We start from the raw sequence: 18,882 nt of genomic DNA, 5'->3' as shown, positions 1-18,882 counted from the left end.
CAGCTTAGTTCCGTTTCCTCCCCTCCCCATTTTGAGATAAAATTCCCATTCATTTTTAAAACTTAAATTTACAAATAAAATTAAAGCTTGGCTTTTCCCTTCTACTCTCCACCTGCCCAAGACAGGCTCTAGAGCTTTGGTCCTAGTGTTTTGAGTAGGGGAGGGGACCATGGCTTGCCTCCGAAATACCTCCTTCCCCTCCTCCTTCTAGGACTCTAACTCATCTGGTACTGCTGACTGCCAGAATGTCAGTAATGGGGAGATGACACAAGTCTTTCTCTAGTCCGTTCTGATTCTTTCTAATCCCTTAGCCTCCATGGAGCTGAGAACCCTCAAAGGGCAGCAGTGTCCTTCTTTAGCCCCATCTGTGGTATAGACCCCAGCCCCTTCTTTAGGTTAGATATCGCATTGCATGGCTCCATGGCCCCTCCTTCTCTACTCAACTTCATTTTTTTAGACTCCCAGAACTGCTTCCAAGAGCTCTCATCGCTCTAGCTGTATGGAGTTGGGAGAGTGGGCCTATGGACTCTGAACTCAGGAATAATCCAGTTGGGGAATGAGATGGGATAGTCTCTCCCTTTCTAACAGGCTCTCATCTTTACAACTCATTCTCTTGGAGTACCCCTTACATGTCTTTAGCGGAGAGAGAGTGCCTTTCCTCACAACTGAAATTCTGTATTTTCACAAAACTCTCAATCTCTTCCTATATTGAGAGGATAGGGGTAAGGTGAGAAGAGGCCAGAGCCCGGGATTTGATGGTAAGACCTGTCCTGAACTGTCTCCTCTCGGTGAGCCCTTAAGGGAGGGTAGCTGACTCCAAAGGTTGGTAGCTCTTTAGAATGTAAGATGCTTAGCACCTTTAGTCCCCTGCTTTGGACCTTAGTTGAAATTCTAGGACAGCAGGGAAAAAAAATCCTACTTACCATACTGTTAGAAACACATTAACCGGGTGGAGCATGTGACCCCTCTGACCTACCAAAGGAAATTCTTCTGAAGACATAAATGTACCTGTTGAGGAGTGGGCAGCGTCCTAAATTATAACTTCCTAATATGAATCTCCCAAACTTCGAAGATGTCCTTCACTGTGATTTAACATTCCTTTGACTCCACTTTAATTAGCTCTCTCTACCATTTTCTTTGGGTTCCTAACTTGGTCTTTTGCCCCACCACTCAGCACATGACCCCTTCCTTTTTTCTCACTAAGAAATTACATTGTCAGTCATGCCTACTTTCTTCCCTCCTTTCCCACAGGAAAAAGGGTCAACCTGTAGAACTGTTCTCATTTGCTCTTGCCTGCCTTAAGTTGGCATTAGTTCACCAGTTACCCTCTTTCGTATATCTTCAGTCTCCTTTAAGCTTCTGATTCCATTCCCTTAGCTTATAGTTATCCCTGTCCTAAAATACAGTTCCTTGCTCCTGCTGTTCTCCTTTAAGGTACTGTCTTTCTACCATTTGTCACCAAACTGTTGTTAAAAGGATAGCCTAAACACACTCACCAAAATGGCTAAAATTTTAAAAGACAAATCGTATTAAGGATATAGAGCAACTGGAACTCTTATACTCTCCTGGTAGGTGTGTAAATTAATGTGAACATTTTTAAAAATTGGCTGGCATTATCTACTAAACTTAAATATACGTACGCTCTATGACCAGGATTTCCACTCCAAGATAGCCAACAGAAATGCATATCTATGTTCACCAAAAGATAGTATGTTAATATTCATAGTAGCACTGGTCATAATGGTCAATACAAAAACTATCAGTACAAACAGTTCAAATGCCCATGATCAGTAGATTGGATAAATAACTATACAAATGTGATTTATACAACAGTAAGAATGATACAACAGTATGTATAAATTTCACAATGTCAAATCAAAGAAGCTAGACCCAAAGGGTACATACATTATAAACTTCAAAAACAAGCAAAACTAATCTATGATGTTAAAAGTCAGGTTACAGGGAGCAGGGTGGCAGGTAGGGTAGTGACCCTGAGAGGGCACAAAGGGGCTTTGTGGTTGCAGTTAACGTTTAGTTTCTTGATTTGGGTGCTGGTTTCATGGGTATATTCTCTTTGTGAAAAATTCATCAGTCTACATGTATGGTACATGAATTTTTCTCTCTATATATTTACGTCTATAAAAGGTTTACATTAAGAACAAAAAAGACTACACTTATTTCCTCTTCAACTTATAGCAAACTGCCTTCTGCCCCACCGTTATTTCTCCTTGATCTCTGTAACTTCTGACGCTGTTATAATCATGCACTCATCAAAACCGTCTACCATTTGGCTTCCACTACACATTTTATCCTACCTGTCATCTTACCCTTATGTTTTTTCTAGGTTTCGTTCTTCTACCCACTTTTTTTTTTTTTTTTTGGTGCGGTACGTGGGCCTCTCACTGTTGTGGTCTCTCCCGTTGCGGAGCACAGACTCCGGACGCACTGGCAGGCTCAGCGGCCATGGCTCACGGGCCCAGCCGCTCTGCGGCATGTGGGATCCTCCCGGACCGGGGCACGAACCCGTGTCCCCTGCATCGGCAGGCGGACTCTCAACCACTGCGCCACCAGGGAAGCCCCCACCCACCTTTTGAAATTTTAAGTTCAGGGAATTCCCTGGCGGTCCAGTGGTTAGGACTCAGCTCTTTTACTGCCGTGGGCCTGGGTTCAGTCCCTGGTCAGGGAACTAAGATCCTGCAGGCTGTGCAGCACATCCAAAAAGAAAAAAAATTTAAGTTCAAGTAATATTTATGACTTTGAAATCTCTTTTTACAGATACAACTTTTCTCCTGATTTCCAGATCTTGAAGTTATTTTTGATTGTACCCTCTCACCTGCCACCCTTATCTAATGGAATCCCTGAACTCTACAGAATCTATCTTCTTAGTCTAAGACCTATCTCTTATTCTTTTTTTTTCTTTTTTGGCTGTGTTGGGTCTTCGTTGCTGTGCGTGGGCTTTCTCTACTTGTGGCGAGCGGGGGCTACTCTTTGTTGCAGTGCACGGGCTTCTCATTGTCATGGCTTCTCTTGTGCAGCGTGGGCTCTAGGTGCGCGGGCTCAATAGTTGTGGCTCACGGGCTGTAGTACGTAGCCTCAGTAGTTGTGGCGCACAGGCTTAGTTGCTCCGTGGCATGTGGGATCTTCCCGGACCAGGGCTCGAACCCATGCCCCCTGCATTGGCAAGTGGATTCTTAACCACTGTGCCACCAGGGAAGCCCCTATCTCTTATCCTTATCCTCACCTCCCCTGCTTAGTTCAAGTTCTCATTATTACTTTCCTATCCTGGGTGCCCTCATTTAGTCTGTTCTCATTAGATTAATTAAAACAGGTAAGATCCGGACTTCCCTGGGAGGAGGAAGGATTTGGTAGTAATTTGAACTTTATCCCCAAAATCTTGCACAGTGTCTGAAAAATGATAAATATTTGCTAACGTACGAGCTAACCTGTCTCTTTTCTCCTTTACCACTGCCATTTTCATACTTCATACATTCATCATCTCATACCAGCACTAGTGCACCAGCCTCCTAATTGCTCCCCTTGCTTTTAGTCTCTTCCTGTTTTCTTTTCTTTTTTTCCCATGGGGGTGGTGGTGGTGGTGGTGTTTATTTAAAGTAAAAACAAAAAACAGTTCACCCACTTCTCCCACCCCTGCCTCTGGCAACCACCAATCTGTTCTCTGTATCTTTGACCATGCTTTTTAAATTTTCATTCATTCATTTTGATTCCAGATATATGGCATTTGTCTTTCTCTGTCTGACTTATTTTACTTAGCATAATGTCCATATATATATATATATATCATAATTTCTTTATTTATCCATCGATGGACACTTAGGTTGTTTCCATGTCTTAGCTATTGCAAATATTGCTGCAATGAACATAGTGGTGCATACTTTTTGAATTAGTGTTTTTGTTTTCTTCAGATAAATACCCATAAGTGGAACTGGTAGATCATATGGTATTTCTGTTTTTAATTTTTTGAGGCACCTCCGTACTGTTTTCCATAGTGGCTGCACCAATTTACATTCTCACCAACGGTGTAGGAGGGTTCAAAAGAGAACTCTTATGCATTGTTGGTGGGAAAGTAAACTGGTGCAGCCACTATGGAAAACAGTATGGAGGTTCCTCAAAAAACTAAAAATAGAGTTGCCAAGACTTCCCTGGTGGCGCAGTGGTTAAGAATCTGCCTGCCAATGCAGGGGACATGGGTTCTAGCCCTGGTCCGGGAGATCCCACATTCCACGGAGCAACTAAGCCCATGCACCACAACTACCAAGCCTGCATTCTACAGCCTGCGAGTCACAACTACTGAGCCCACGTGCCACAACTACTGAAGCCTGCACGCCTAGAGCCCATGCTCCACAGCAAGAGATACCACCGCAATGAGAAGCCCTCACACAGCAACGAAGAGTAGCCCTGCTCACCGCATCTAGAGAAAGCCTGCATGCAGCAATGAAGACCCAATGCAGCCATAATTAATTAATTAGTTAATTAATTAATTAATTTAAAAAAGTAATAATGAAAATAGAGTTGCCATATGATCCTGCAGTCCCACTCTTGGGCATATACCCAGAGAAAACTATAAATACAAAAGATACATGTGGGGGGCTTCCCTGGTGGTGCAGTGGTTAAGAATCCACGTGCCAATGCAGGGAACACGGATTCGAGCCCTGGTCTGGGAAGATCCCACATGCCGTGGAGCAACTAGGCCCGTGTGCCACAACTACTGAGCCTGTGCTCTAGAGCCTGTGAGCCACAACTACTGAAGCCCGCGTGCCTAGAGCCCGTGCTCCACAACAAGAGAAGCCACCACGAGAAGCACGTGCACCGCAACAAAGAGTAGCCCCTGCTCACCGCAACTAAAGAAAGCCCACACACAGCAACAAAGACCCAAAGTAGCCAAAGATAGACAGACAGATAGATAGATAGATAGGTAGATAGATAAATTTTTTAAAAAGAAGGAAAGGAAGTGAGGGAATTTAGTAAAAAAAAAAAGGTACATGAGGGACTTCCCTGGTGGTACAGTGGTAAAGAATCTGCTTTCCAATGCAGGGGACATGGGTTCGATCCCTGGTCGGGGAACTAAGATCCCACATGCCGCAGGGCAACTAAACCTGTGTGCCACAACTATTGAGCTCTCACACCTCAATGAGAGAGCCTGCATGCCACAAACTACAGAGCCCATGCACTCTGGAGCCTGTGCGCCACAACTAGAGAAAGAAAAACCAGCATACCACAACTAGAGAGAAGCCCGTGTGCCACAACTAGAGAGAGAAAACCCACGCGCTGCAACAAGAGATCCCGCATGCTTCAACTAAGACCCGACACAGCCAAAAAAATAGAGAAAATAAATAAATAAATAATTTTTTTTTAAAATTTATTTTTGCAGTACGCGGGCCTCTCACTGCTGTGGTCTCTCCCGTTGCGGAGCACAGGCTCTGGACGCCCAGGCTCAGCGGGCATGGCTCACGGGCCTAGCTGCTCCGTGGCATGTGGGATCTTCCCGGACCGGGGCACGAACCCGTGTCCCCTGCATCGGCAGGCAGACTCTCAACCACTGCGCCACCAGGGAAGCCCAATAAATATTTTTTTTAAAAAAAGAAGATACATGCACTCAAGTGTTCATTGCAGCACTATTTACAATAGCCAGGACATGGATACAACCTAAATGTCCATCAACAGATGAATGGATAAAGAAGATGTGGTATATATTACAATGGAATACTACTCAGCCATAAAAAAGAATGAAATAATGTTATTTGCAGCAACATGGATGGACCTAGAGATTATCCTACTAAGTGAAGTAAGTCAGAAAGAGAAAGACAAATACCATATGGTATCACTTAATGCGGAATCAAAAATATGACACAGATGAACTTATCTACAAAACAGGAACAGACTCACAGACATAGAAAACAGACTTGTGGTTGCTGGGGGTGGCAGGGGTGATGGATGGGGAGTTTGGGACTAGTAGATGCAAACTATTATATATAGAATGGATAAACAACAAGGCCCTACTGTATAGCACAGGGAACTATATTTAGTATCCTGTGATAAACCATAATGGAAAATAATATTAAAAAGAATGTATATATATGTATAACTGAATCACTTTGCTGTATACCAAAAACTAACACGACATTGTAAATCAACTATACTTCAATACAATAAATTTTTTTTTTAAAAAGTTCCCAGGGAATTCCCTGGCAGTCCAGTGGTTAGGACTTCCACGTTTCCACGCAGGGGGCACAAATTCAATCCCTGGAACTAAGATCCCGCATGCCCCACCATGTGCCCCACCCCCCCAAAAAAAAAGTTCCCTTTTCTGTCATCATTAACACTTGTCATTTCTAATCTTTCGGATAATAGCCATTCCAACAAGTATGAGGTGATATCACGTTGTGATTTTGATTTGCATTTCCCTGATGAGTAATGATGTTAACCTTTTTTTCATGTGCCTGTTGACCATCTGTATGTCTTCTTTGGAAAAATGTCTATTCAGATCTGCCCGTTTTTCAACTGGATTTTTTCCTTTTGCTATGAATTTTATGAGTTCTTTATATATTTTGGATATTAACCCCTTATCAGATACATGATTTGCAAATATTTTCTCCCATTTAGTAGGTTGCCTTTTTGTTTTCCTGATGGCTTCCTTTGCTGTGCAGAAGCTTTTTAATTTGGTGTAGTCCTACTTGTTTATTTTTGGTTTTGTTGCTTTTGCTTTTGGTGTCAGATCAGAAAAAATCATCACCAAGACCTATGTCAAGGAGCTTATTGCCTATGTTTTCTTCCAGGAGTTTTATGGTTTCAGGTCTTACATTTAAGTCTTTAAACCATTTTGAGTTAATTTTAGTGTATAGTGTATGGTGTAAGATAGCGCTCCATTTTCATTCTTTGCATGTGGCTGTCCAGTTTTCCCAACCCCATTTATTGAAGAGACTGTCCTCTCCCCATTGTAAGTTCTTGCCTCCTTTGTCATAAATTAATTGATCATATATGCATGGTTTATTTCTGGGCTCTATTCTGATCCACTGATCTATCTATGTGCCTGTTTTGACCATACTGTTTAATTAGTATAGCTTTATAATATACAGTCCCCAACATATGATAGTTTGACTATTTTTTGACTTTGCAGTGGTGCAAAAGTGATATGCATTCAGTAGAAACTGTACTTCAGATTTTGAATTTTGGTCTTTTCCCCAGCCAGTGTTACACAGTACAACACTCTCATGATGCTGGGCAGCAGCAGCAAGCCACAGCTGCCAAGCAGTCACATGATCACAGGGTAAAAAAACTGATACACTTACAACCATTCTGCACCCATATAGCCATTCTGTTTTTCACTTTCAGTACAGTATTCAATAAATTACATGAGGTATTTAACACTTTATTGTAAAATAAGCTTTGTGTTCGATGATTTTGCCCAACTATTGGCTAACATAAGTGTTCTGAACACGTTTGAGTTAGGCTAGGCTAAGCTATGAGGTTCGGTAGGTTAGGTATATTAAATGCATTTTGACTTAGGATATCTTCAACTTAAAATGGGTTTATTGGAACATAACCCCATCGTAAGTCAACGAAGATCTGTATAATATTTTATTTTTCTTGGCTAATTTCACTGGCTAGGACTTTCAATAACTATGTTAAATAAAAGTGGTGAGAGTGGGCATCTTTGTCTTTGTTCCTGATCTTAGAGTATGATTGAGTATGATGTTAGCTGTGGGCTTGTCATATGTGGCCTTTATTATGTTGAAGTACGTTCCCTCTGTACCTGTATTGTTCACAGTCTTTATTATAAATACTCAAATGCTTTTTCTGCCTCTATTGAGATGATCATATGATTTTTATCCTTCATTTTGTTAATGTGGTGTATCACATTGATTGATTTGCAGATGTTGACCCATCCTTACATCCTAGAATAAATCCCCCTTAATCATGGTTTATGATCCTTTTAATGTATTGTTGAAGTTGGTTTGCTAATATTTTGTCGAGGATTTTTGCATCTATGTTCATTAGGGATATCGGCCTGTAATTCTTTTCTTGAGGCATCCTTGTCTGGTTTTGGTATCAAGGTAATGCTAGCCTTGTAAAATGAGTTTGGAAGAGTTCCCTCCTCTTCTGTTTTTTGGAAGTTTGAGAAGGATTGGTATTAATTCTTCTTTGAATGTTTGGTAAAATTCAACAGTAAAGCTGTCTGGTCCTGGACTTTTATTTTTTGGGAGGCTTCTGATTACTGATTCAATCACTAGTAATAGGTCTGTTCAGATTTTCTATTTTCTGCTTCATCATGATTCTGTTTCTAACCCATCCTCCATATTACTGCTGATGTTACTTTTATAAAACCCCCAATCTTATCACACCCAAAACCTCTCCTGTTAAAAAAAAAGCTGTGCAGTGCTTTCCCTGCTGCCTACAAGTGAAAGTTCAAATTCCTAAGCATGTCATTCAGTCTGATTCCAAATGTTCATTTCAATTTCATCTTTTTCCCCTCATGCCCCATCCCATATTCTGTTCATCCTAGTCTATTAGCTATTCCCCAAATGTGCCATGAAACTTTATGCCCCCGTGCTTTTGTTAAGGCTGTTCATTCTCTCCAGTGTCTCCTCACCCTACCCATCCCATAATGGCCAAATCTCACTCATTCCCCTCTTGGTGAAGAACCCCCAGGGCTCACCCTCACAATTACTTCCTTTGGTATTCTCATATAGGACTAAGTACCAGTAGTACTATAGCCATTTATTAGTTGTTTTATAATTACAGATGTTCTATTTCCTCTACTCCTCTACTGAATTATGTTTCCATTGTTTTGACTTTGTTTTTCTTTGAATTCACAGTTCCTAGCATAGTGACTAATACATAGGAGCTCAACTAATGTTCTTGTTTTTTTATTATGGTAAAAAACACATAACATACAATGTACCATTTTAACCATTTTTAAATATACAGTTCTGTGACGTTAAGTAATTCACATTATTCTGCAGTCATACCACCTTCTATCTATGGAACTTTTCCATCTTCCCTGATACTCTGTACTCATTAAACACTAACTCCCCATTCCCACATCCCCGCAACCCATGGTGATCACCATTCTACTTTCTGTCTCTATGAACTCGACTACTTCAGGTAGCTCATGTAAGCGAATTGTACAATATTTGTCCTTTTGTGACTGGTTTATTTCACTTAGCAGAACATCATCAAGGTTCATCCATGTTGTAGTATGTGGCAGATTTTTCTTCCTTTTTAAGACTGAATAGTATTCCGTTATATATATATATACACACACCACCTTTTATTATACATTCAGCCATCAGTGGATACTTGGATTGTGTCCACCTTCTGGCTATTGTGAATAATGCTGCTTTGAACCTAGGTGTGCAAATATCTGTTCGAGTCCCTGTTTTTACTTCTTTGGGATATATACCCAAAATCAACTAAATGTTTTTTTATTGATTATTAAATTAGGATATATTTTGCTAATGTACAAAGCTTGTTTTTTCACTTAACTTAGTCTGTGGTGAATATTTATTTAAAAGTTTAGAAATCAGCAGAATATTCTGTTGCCTTCTATAGGGTACCAGCCGTCCTTCACACTATCATGTTTTATGGGATGATAACTGCTTTACTGCAGATGAACTTCAACTGCTAACTTACCAGCTCTGCCACACTTACGTGCGCTGCACACGATCTGTTTCTATACCTGCACCAGCGTATTATGCTCACCTGGTAGCATTTAGAGCCAGATATCATCTTGTGGACAAAGAACATGACAGGTAATATAAAAGCATAACAAGTACAGATTCTCACCCAAATCCAAGTATGCTCTGTGTGTTAGGATTTTCGTGGGAAATTTCTTTAAGTGTTTACATGTAAGTAGGTGCCTCTGTCTTTGCCATAAAGTACTGCCATTTAGAATTAAAGTTCCACAGGCTGTTAGAAGAGTCAGTGATCCAAATGAAAAGCTATGATAGAACTGACTGCCCAAGATGAGGGTTCCTATTAAAATGTGCAGTCTGGGCTTATTAGTAATAGTGTGATGTAGTGATTTTGTTGCTTTACCAGATTAATTCAAGGGAGAGATTATTGGTAATAAAAGTGATATATACAGACAAAATTATAGGATGTCTTGGATTTACTTCTAAATAGTCCTGGAGGGGTGAGAGATGTAAAACAGAATTGGCCTTGAGTTAATAATTATTGAAACTGGATGATGGACATGTAGGGGTTCATTATACCGGCCTCTTGTTTTTTAATTTTTAAAAAATTTTCTACAAATAATATTTTTCAGAATTTTTACATCAGAATAGGGTTTGGTTTTGTGTTCACTGCCACTTTTCTTACAGTGCTGAAGGAAGTCACGTTTCAGGACAGAGCAATGGACGAGATCCACAAGCTCTTGCCAAGGCTGTACAGATTCACCAAGATACCTTACGCACAATGTACTTTGCTTAAAAAGTCTAAGAATATTCTCTGAGAGGAAGAACTGGAAGATGAATCAACATACAACTTATGTTTCCAGTGGAGTCAGCTGAGTGGGGATGCCTCCAGCCATACAGAAACCAACACTGTGTGGGGGCCAGGGTATGATCTTTATGTTGATACAAGGAAGATTGTTTACTTCATCAAGGAACACAGCACCATTATGCAATATGAAACCAGCCAACTGCTTTTTTGTGCGGTCTCCTGTAGGAAGTATCGCGATCATTTAGTTTTCACTTTCTTGTAGTCTAACCCTTTTAATGCCTTTACCTCAAGTTGCTTGGCAGCACAACTCTTTGCAAAAAAAAAAAGTAAAGAAAAAGTAAATGATGGTTTTTTAAAAAACACACCTATATGAATAATCAAAGTGATTGTTCACAATTATGTGTGCAAAAAATGTGCATTCATGTATTCTTGTAAAAGTTATCTGTATATTTTACTTATATACATGCATACTGCATATGCATATATATCTGTATCTACACTGATAATAGATATATATGTATCTCTGTATATATTTTATAGTTCATTCCATTGGGGAACTTTCTTTCCCTTTTATTATCCTCCCACCACCACTATGATTTCTCTCTCTACCGCCCTTGCCTTCATCACCTACATTTGTTTTTCCCTGATGCTACCAGTAACATTCAGATGTTCATGTATCTGGTTCATTTGAATATGAAGCATGGCAAACTAGATTTTTATTTTGCACGCCCTACTCCTGTCTTGTCTCATACATAATTCTGAGTCCTCAACTCTTAGTATTGCTTTCTTAAGAAACTATATATATATATACACACATATATATATAAAAAATATGTTTTTGTGAGAGTGAATGTCTGCCCCCTCCTGCTCTCAACTTACATTTGCCATTTGTGCAATGTGTACATAAGCAGTAGCAACCTAAACTATTCTTTTTCTCTAGTGAGTTTGTTAAAGCTGCTATAAATATATAAAAAAAAAAAACACACAACTTTGTCAGAAGTTGTAACTCTATATATAAGCGATATGTATTCTAAAGTCTTCTGTTTCTATGTGTTATACATGGAAATCCCTTAAAACTTTTACAAAGGGTAAATATTTTAAATGATTGGAACTGTGTAGGGTTGAGGCCTCTGAAATTGGGTGGAGAGAAGGGATTGCGGAGGGTTTTTTTGGGTTTTTTTTTACTAGTTTATTTGCTGCCTCTCATACCTTAATGTGATTTTCATATATATATATTTTTATATATATGTGTGTTGTATATATATAAACATATATGTATGTGTTTTGAAGTATAGCTTCCTTTTCTTTTATATTTATTAGAATAGTGCTTTAATAATTATAGAATCATATTGGCAACATCTTTTATAGAAATATAATCATGTTTATTTTAAGAACTGACAACTTGTTTTTGCTCTCTTTTAGTGCAATAAGCAGTTTTAAAAGAAAGCTGTGTCTGTTTGACATCTTTACCACAGATAGTGGGAGAAACAGGCACCTCCATAATTTTAAAAGGGCAAAGTATATAGCCTTAATTTCAGAAGGAAAGTTTTGTAATTTTCAAGTTTAAAGCATGTCTTATAAAAATCATAATGAAAATGAAGGAAGTTAAATTTCCTAAATGAGTGTTGACCTTGAATATTAGAAATAAAGTTGAAGAACTTTGATTTAAGTAATGACAGCAACTAGCTTTAGATTTAGAAGATATTTAAATTCTTTGAAAATAAATCATGTTTATTGAAGAATCATACTGGTAAGGTGCCCATTTTCACTTACTAACATGAGTCAGGAAAATATAAAATGATATTTTAAAAACTTTTTTTGCTAATTCATCACCAGTGTAACTTTCCTTTTAAAATTAGGGTGATGGTGACAAAGGAAGTTAGGACTTTGAGCATTTGAAATTAGTTAAATCACTGAAATGTTGAAAAAAGTTTTGCAAAACTTTTGTTTTATTGACTTCACTTTAAGATATTAAAAAATACTATAAAGCTGTCAAAACCAAGTTTATCAGTAACCTTGGATTCAGGGGAGCTTTGCACTTTGTAACTCATGAAAATAGCATTTTAATTTTTTTTTTTTTTTGCACTGGTTCAGAGTATAGATATTACAGATTGTTTCCAGTGGGCATTGTTGTTAACCTTTCAGAATTCCATCTGCACATGAAAACAAATGGATTAGCTCTTTAGTTCTCTCTTACCTATAATCCACACTTATTGCCAATTTACTGTATTTTGAGCCTAAAATCTGAGCCCATATCCTCCAACAGGTATGAAATCTTTTGTCCCTCTGCCAGAAAACTAAGAAAGTACTGTATTTTGTATGTTTATTATATTGACGTGTATGAAATGCAATTTACAACACTGTTTTAAAGCTCTTTACATAAGGTAATGTTTGTGTAGTGTATACATTTTTCTCCCAACCCTCCCCCCTCCTCCAAAAAATTTCTATAAAGAGTGTATTTTTTTTACATTGAAATTTCACTGAATATAGGCAAGAACATAGGCAAGAGAAGAAAATAGTATATCCTAGGTGGTAAAAACCTGATGGCGTATGTTTGCTCAGTATGAGTAAAACATCTTCCTTTATCAGTGGGAGCTGTACAGATTGATGTGGAAAACTTTAGAGCCCAGGGAAGAACTGTAGATAACCTTTCCCTATTTACCTGCTTTACCTAATTTTCAGTCACTTAATCTCACATGTGCTAAAGTAAAGCCTATAATTTAAAACTATTTAGAAGGACTTTTACAGAGGAAAAAAAAAATTTTTTTAATATAAAGCTTTACATTTGAAGTGAGTTCTTTTTAGGGTGCTCTTAGAGTTTCAACATTGCTAGTTTAAAGTTGGTTAACTTGAAAGAATATGTATAGTATATTCTATTTTGCTTACTAACAAATTGGTATATCAAACTTAATTATAAGAAACTTTGTGCTTAGAACTTTAAGGTAAATACTAAGTGGCAAATATTTTTTGAAATTTGTTTCGTTATTATACTTCTGGTGTAGAATTGCTGATCTTTTTTTATTTAAAAAAAAAAAAAAAGGTTGTTTTGAGTTTAATGGTTATGAAACTCAACAGTGACCTTTCTGTTCCTGCCCTTGCTCACTAACTATACAGTGAATGCTAAATTTCTGTCTGCTGTTTTCTGTGATGTAAGAGTGACTTTAAAATGTCAGTCCCAGCAACTGGTATAATAGATTTTCATGTGAAGCAGAATTGGGAGTTTAATGTATATTCTGGATGGCAAATGTGTAAAGTGCTGATACATGTTTTATATTACAGTATCAAGTTACTGGCATTGAGGACCATGCATTTATAATACCGTAGCTGCTATATTTATTTAATGAAGTAGAGTCTGACAGTTACTGCACTTAACAGTAAGGAAATGAGCAGGATTCAAGGCTAGTGTTAGACTTTTTTTTTTTCCTAAATAAGATTTAAGAACATGAAATATCAAGGTAACAAAGGGTGCTGCCAATTTAGTTTCAATTTAATATCAGGATACTCTTTCTTTGTTTTAGAAATGTGGATTTTTACTTTAGCAGTTTTGGAAAAGGGTACCTCAGCCTCCTCAGTACTGGTTTTTAGCATATTTTTTACAGGAGTACAGGTGCCCTTTATTTTTTTCTTAATATTTACCTTTAAACAAGTTTCTCAGAAAAAGTACTCTGTGGAAATCTTCCTGTTTGTAACCTATTAATTTATTTATCTTCCTACAAGAGAGTCTAGGTGGGATTCTAGTAGGAATGTACTGGGTGTTTTAGAAGGCACTTGATAAAGATTCATCTCTACTTTCTAGCATGGAGACTTCTAGCCCTCTAAACGCCTATACTGGTTTTCCAAACTAGGTTCTCTGATGACCCACCACTGCCTAAAGTTTACTTATATATTCTCTAATGGATTTTAGTATGACAGACCTCATGACAGGCTTAGTCATGACAGACTTAAAGTATGACTAAGGAGATAGAAGCTGAGTTGCCATTCAGTAAAAATGGCTGGCTGAGGATCTCAATGTTTAAGGACAAGGTGAACACTCAGAGTGCCAGTAATCAGTCTGAAGGATCTATTATTGATGGATTATAGACCAGGAATTAGAGACTCTTATTCAAGGAATTTGGTGGGTGTTTGATTCAGAGGCCAACATGAATTTGCCATGGGTGGTGATTTTTATGAAATCTGTGAAGCTAGCCACTTGGATTCAGCTAGAATATTTTGTAGTCTTGCTGTTAAAACTTGATAGTGATGTTTTGCCAAGAAGCTTAACTGACAGCTCGGCATAAATTTTATTCAGTATCATTAAACCTGGGTTAAATATTTATTTAACTCATCCTCTTAGATGTTCTCCTACTGAATAGTTTTTAAAGACAAGTTGCCCCTAACAGTAACTTGCTACTTAAATTATCTTTTATGAGTTATCAGTCAAGCTGCGAAAGGACACCATTGAACTGGCATCTTTATTTTGGCTTTTTTAATCCTTTTCATTCTTTTTGAGAATTCATGGATGTCTTAAAGCTTCAATAATAATACCTGGGAGACTTTATCAAGTGAGGCCTTTGTGAGTGGCAGTATAACCCTGACTCTAAAGTCTGTCTTTATTTTCCTTTTTCCCTCTCATTTGATCATATAAAGCACTTTGTGATTCTACAGGAGTCGAAAAACAAGCCAAGAATAATGTGTAAAATCAGTACATAGATGTGAAAGTCAGAATTTTCTCCAAAAAATCTTTTTTAAAAAATTTCCTGCTTATACTAAGAACATTTTTGATCGGTGGCAATATTGGAAATGATGCTGTGATTAGTGAAACCTAAGCTGACTCCCAGGAAGAAAAATTCAGTCTCTCTCTCGCTCTCTCTCTCTCTGTACATATATATATATATATATATATATATATATATATATATATATATATATATATCCTCAAAGGGAAAAATATTTTTAACTTTTTCCTACTTTTAAAAGTGGTACATTTCAGTTTATAATTTTCCATTTTGGTCAAAATCATTTCTTTTAACTAAGATATAATGGTCAAGGCTTATGCTAATATTATCTACTGCTAGTTCAATTTTATTTTTCTTTACCCATCAAAGATAGTGCTCTATATTTTTACATCGTTGTAAGAATCTTTTGCTCTTAAAGTACGGAAGTTAAAGATTTTAATTTGATTTAAAGATAGAAGTTTAATAAATTTCATATGGAGGGTTGAGATTTACCAATGAGAAGCCCTATTAAAATATCAGGTAGCCAACAGTGTGACAAAATTAAGATGCTATCAAATCATCTATCCGGCCATTGGTCTCCCTTCCTTTTTGAAATCAGTGTCTTAGGTAACCAAACTCTAATGTGGTGTCCATGTTAGCGTGTCAGTAAAGCAGAGATGTTCTTCAGGGTAGACAATGAATTAAATTTTTAAATCATTTTTTAAAGCAAGGCGGTTCTTAGAAAGTGCCTTTTCAGAAGATGGTGCTGTAGATTTTTATTTTTCAAATAGCATGAGGCTAAAAATTTGAAAGATAAATTATTTTAGAATTCCAAGAGTATGACCGTTTCATATAAATAATGTTATTTGTTGTTCTGAATCTGGTCCAAGGGAACCAAGTAAAGCTTTTATTCAGTAAAGTATCTAAGTAAATGCTCACCAAATATATTTTGTAAGTTTAAAAACACAGTTTTTAACAGAATTAACCCTTTCAGTTCTCAGCTGTGTTGCAGGTATTATATAAGGCATATAAAACAGCAAGTTTGCTTAACTTTTTAACAAGAGTATGGATATAGTAGTAAGTGCCCGACGGCAAAGGTAACTTGCCAGAAATTATGTCATAGGCTACGTTTTCCCCCCCAGCATATTGACCCTTTTGTAAATATCTACTGGCAGCCTTTTCTAATTAATCTTTATTAAAGAAGACTGCTTATAAAGATGGAGCCAAGTCATCATGGAAATCAGTGTAAGAGGAGAAGTAAAATGATTCTCTATCTTTAGGGAAATTTTTTCTTTTTCAGGCAGCAAGAAATATTCTAAATGTTTCCCTCTTTTTTCTAGCATAGGTGAAAAATGATGACAGTGCATCTATATGATCAATTAATTAGAAATAGAACAGGTAAAATTGGGCTTTGGAGGAAATAAGTAAGAGGGAGGATAATAGCAGGACTATTCATACTGGTTGGTAATTTGGTAATCTACCAGAAAGCGATTTTCCCCTGAACTAGGAAGTAGTAAACAGCAGTAAATGATCACCTAACCAGTTCTTGCTTGTGAATTTGGTGAGCACTCTTCCAGAAAATAGACTTAAAAACACACAAAAAAACACACCTCAGTAACCTTGTATGCTGCATTATGTAATAATGATAGTAAAATTATATTGATTGTTTGGAGTGTACTATGTCTGTCTGCAAATACACATGCACATTAAACTTTTTCATTTTTTATAATGTCATAATAGCAATTACGAGTTTATTTTTTTAATATTAATTTTTCTATTGTGATGTTTATATTTATTGGCAATTTGTGCGCAACTTTTATATTTTGCTTAGATATTGGTTTTAAGGTATTTTATTTTTATAGATATCTCTAGCTTTTCCTCTTTCTTTGTAATATTAGCAAAGATTAAGATGGAATGTTAATATGCCAACCAAACTACTAATTCCATAAAGTCTAGAGTTTGGATTTTTACCAATAAACCATTAACACTATTTTCTAACTTAGAATACTTAATGTTGTTTATATAGTGGGCATTAAAGACAGTCTTTAGACAGATTTCTAAACGTGGAGGGGAGGTGGGGCTTTTCTTTAGTTTTCTTTCCTTTAAGTAGAAAACTAACACTAATGGATTGGATTTATTTTACCTGATCTGCAGTTTTGGGGCAACTTGATTGTTTACACTTCTTATTTCTCACTTCAGCTACATTGAAACTGCTTTAGGTGGATACATCATCCAGCGTTAGGATTGTGATACCATTCTCATAGGCCTGGAAAACAAAGAGCAAATGATCCAGAAGTCAGTGATAATTGACTTTGAAATGGGCTGCTCCAGCCCCCACCATGATTATGTTGAGTGGAAGATTTGCTACCCTGATCTTTTCCCTACCATACCTTTAACGTTGATTCAACCCTACCTTACTTTTAAAGTTGTTTCTTCTTCATCAATGAAGAAACAGAGTTTAAGTGGCTAGGTAGAATCAGAGATAAAGGCTAATATAGTATTTCAGCTACTTAAAAATTTAAGTAATAATTATGAATGTGAATTAATTGGAAGACAGTTAAAAGTATGATTATAGAAAATTAATTTCAAGCATATGTGGTTACTCCAGTTTCCTAGTGAATAGATCAAGGTAATTTGTATTGACATTAACTTTTTATAAAGGTGCATGAAAAAAGTGAATTCTGTTAAACAGGTACAATATTTCCATTGTGTTTTTACACAGTGAATTTGCTTGGTAAGCCATTTTTTTCTGTAAGAGATTAAAAGATAAACTTTATCCCTCCTCTGAGCTTTAAATGGGTTTAATGTATGACATTTTGCCATACTGCATTCTTTCACTGAGAGGGGTAAATGAGAAAGTTTCAAGTAACTATAATTGGAAAAGTATTATTTTTATGTTATGTGAAATTTAACGATTTAAAATGAATCAGCATGTGATTTCGTATAGACATTAGCCATATCACTTTTTCCCCACGTTTTTGCCAGTTTCAGTAGGTTGATACACACACACACACACACACACACACACACACACACACACACACACACACACACACACACACACACACACAGCTATTCCTTACCCTACATCAAGTATTAATTGAACGTTGGTATTCTGATTATAGGAATTTGTTGATACTAAAAAACTAAATATGTTTCAATCAGATATATTTTTATTGCAAATATATGCTCCCCTCTTAAGGATATTTATTGTAGTTATAATTTTAATAGTTTTATTCATTATGCTTCAACATTGTCCTAGATTGACAGGCATATAATTCTTGTAGATCAATATTTTTAAGGCAGCTTTGAGTAGAAATCATCCTTTATTTTCTTTTTTCCTTCCAAAAGCTCATAGGAACCTGACACATAGAGCTTATTTTGCTCTTTTAACTGGTTGGCTCCATAAATCAGGGTACCTGGCATCAGTAACTGAATTACCACAGTGAAGTACTTGGTGACTTGTTCAAGTTTACAGTCATCTCTTAGAACTGTCATGAATAGGCTTATGTGAGTAGAAAACAGATGGGATTGTTGGTCATTAGAACTTTATTTTCTTTGCCTTTTTTTTTTTTGGTTTTATTATTTCTAAAAATTGACTGCATGCACATCTGTAATTTTATGTTTAAAGTTTAAGAGGCCATGCCAGAAACTAGAGAGGGAGATTACCCTGGTATTTAATGCCTAAAACTTTCCATCTTCATTTACTTCATGGCTTTAGTTGGAA

The 18,882-nt window shown here is 37.0% G+C and overlaps 1 protein-coding gene across 1 annotated transcript in view; it reads left to right on the top strand.

Moving 5' to 3' along the window:
• AGO3 (argonaute RISC catalytic component 3) overlaps positions 1-18,882 on the top strand; it is a 127,943-nt gene that overhangs the window by 104,167 nt on the left and 4,894 nt on the right. The window contains exons 18-19 of the mRNA XM_060140571.1: positions 9,571-9,770; positions 10,341-10,578. Coding sequence (XP_059996554.1) covers positions 9,571-9,770; positions 10,341-10,449 — 309 coding nt within the window. The 3' untranslated portion in view covers positions 10,450-10,578. The remainder of the gene's footprint in view (positions 1-9,570; positions 9,771-10,340; positions 10,579-18,882) is intronic.

This window comes from Lagenorhynchus albirostris, chromosome 2 (genome assembly GCF_949774975.1).
Source record: "Lagenorhynchus albirostris chromosome 2, mLagAlb1.1, whole genome shotgun sequence".
NCBI classification, from domain to species: domain Eukaryota; kingdom Metazoa; phylum Chordata; class Mammalia; order Artiodactyla; family Delphinidae; genus Lagenorhynchus; species Lagenorhynchus albirostris.
The sequence above is the reverse complement of the archived record's forward strand: the minus strand, read 5'-3'. Positions and strand labels throughout refer to the sequence as shown.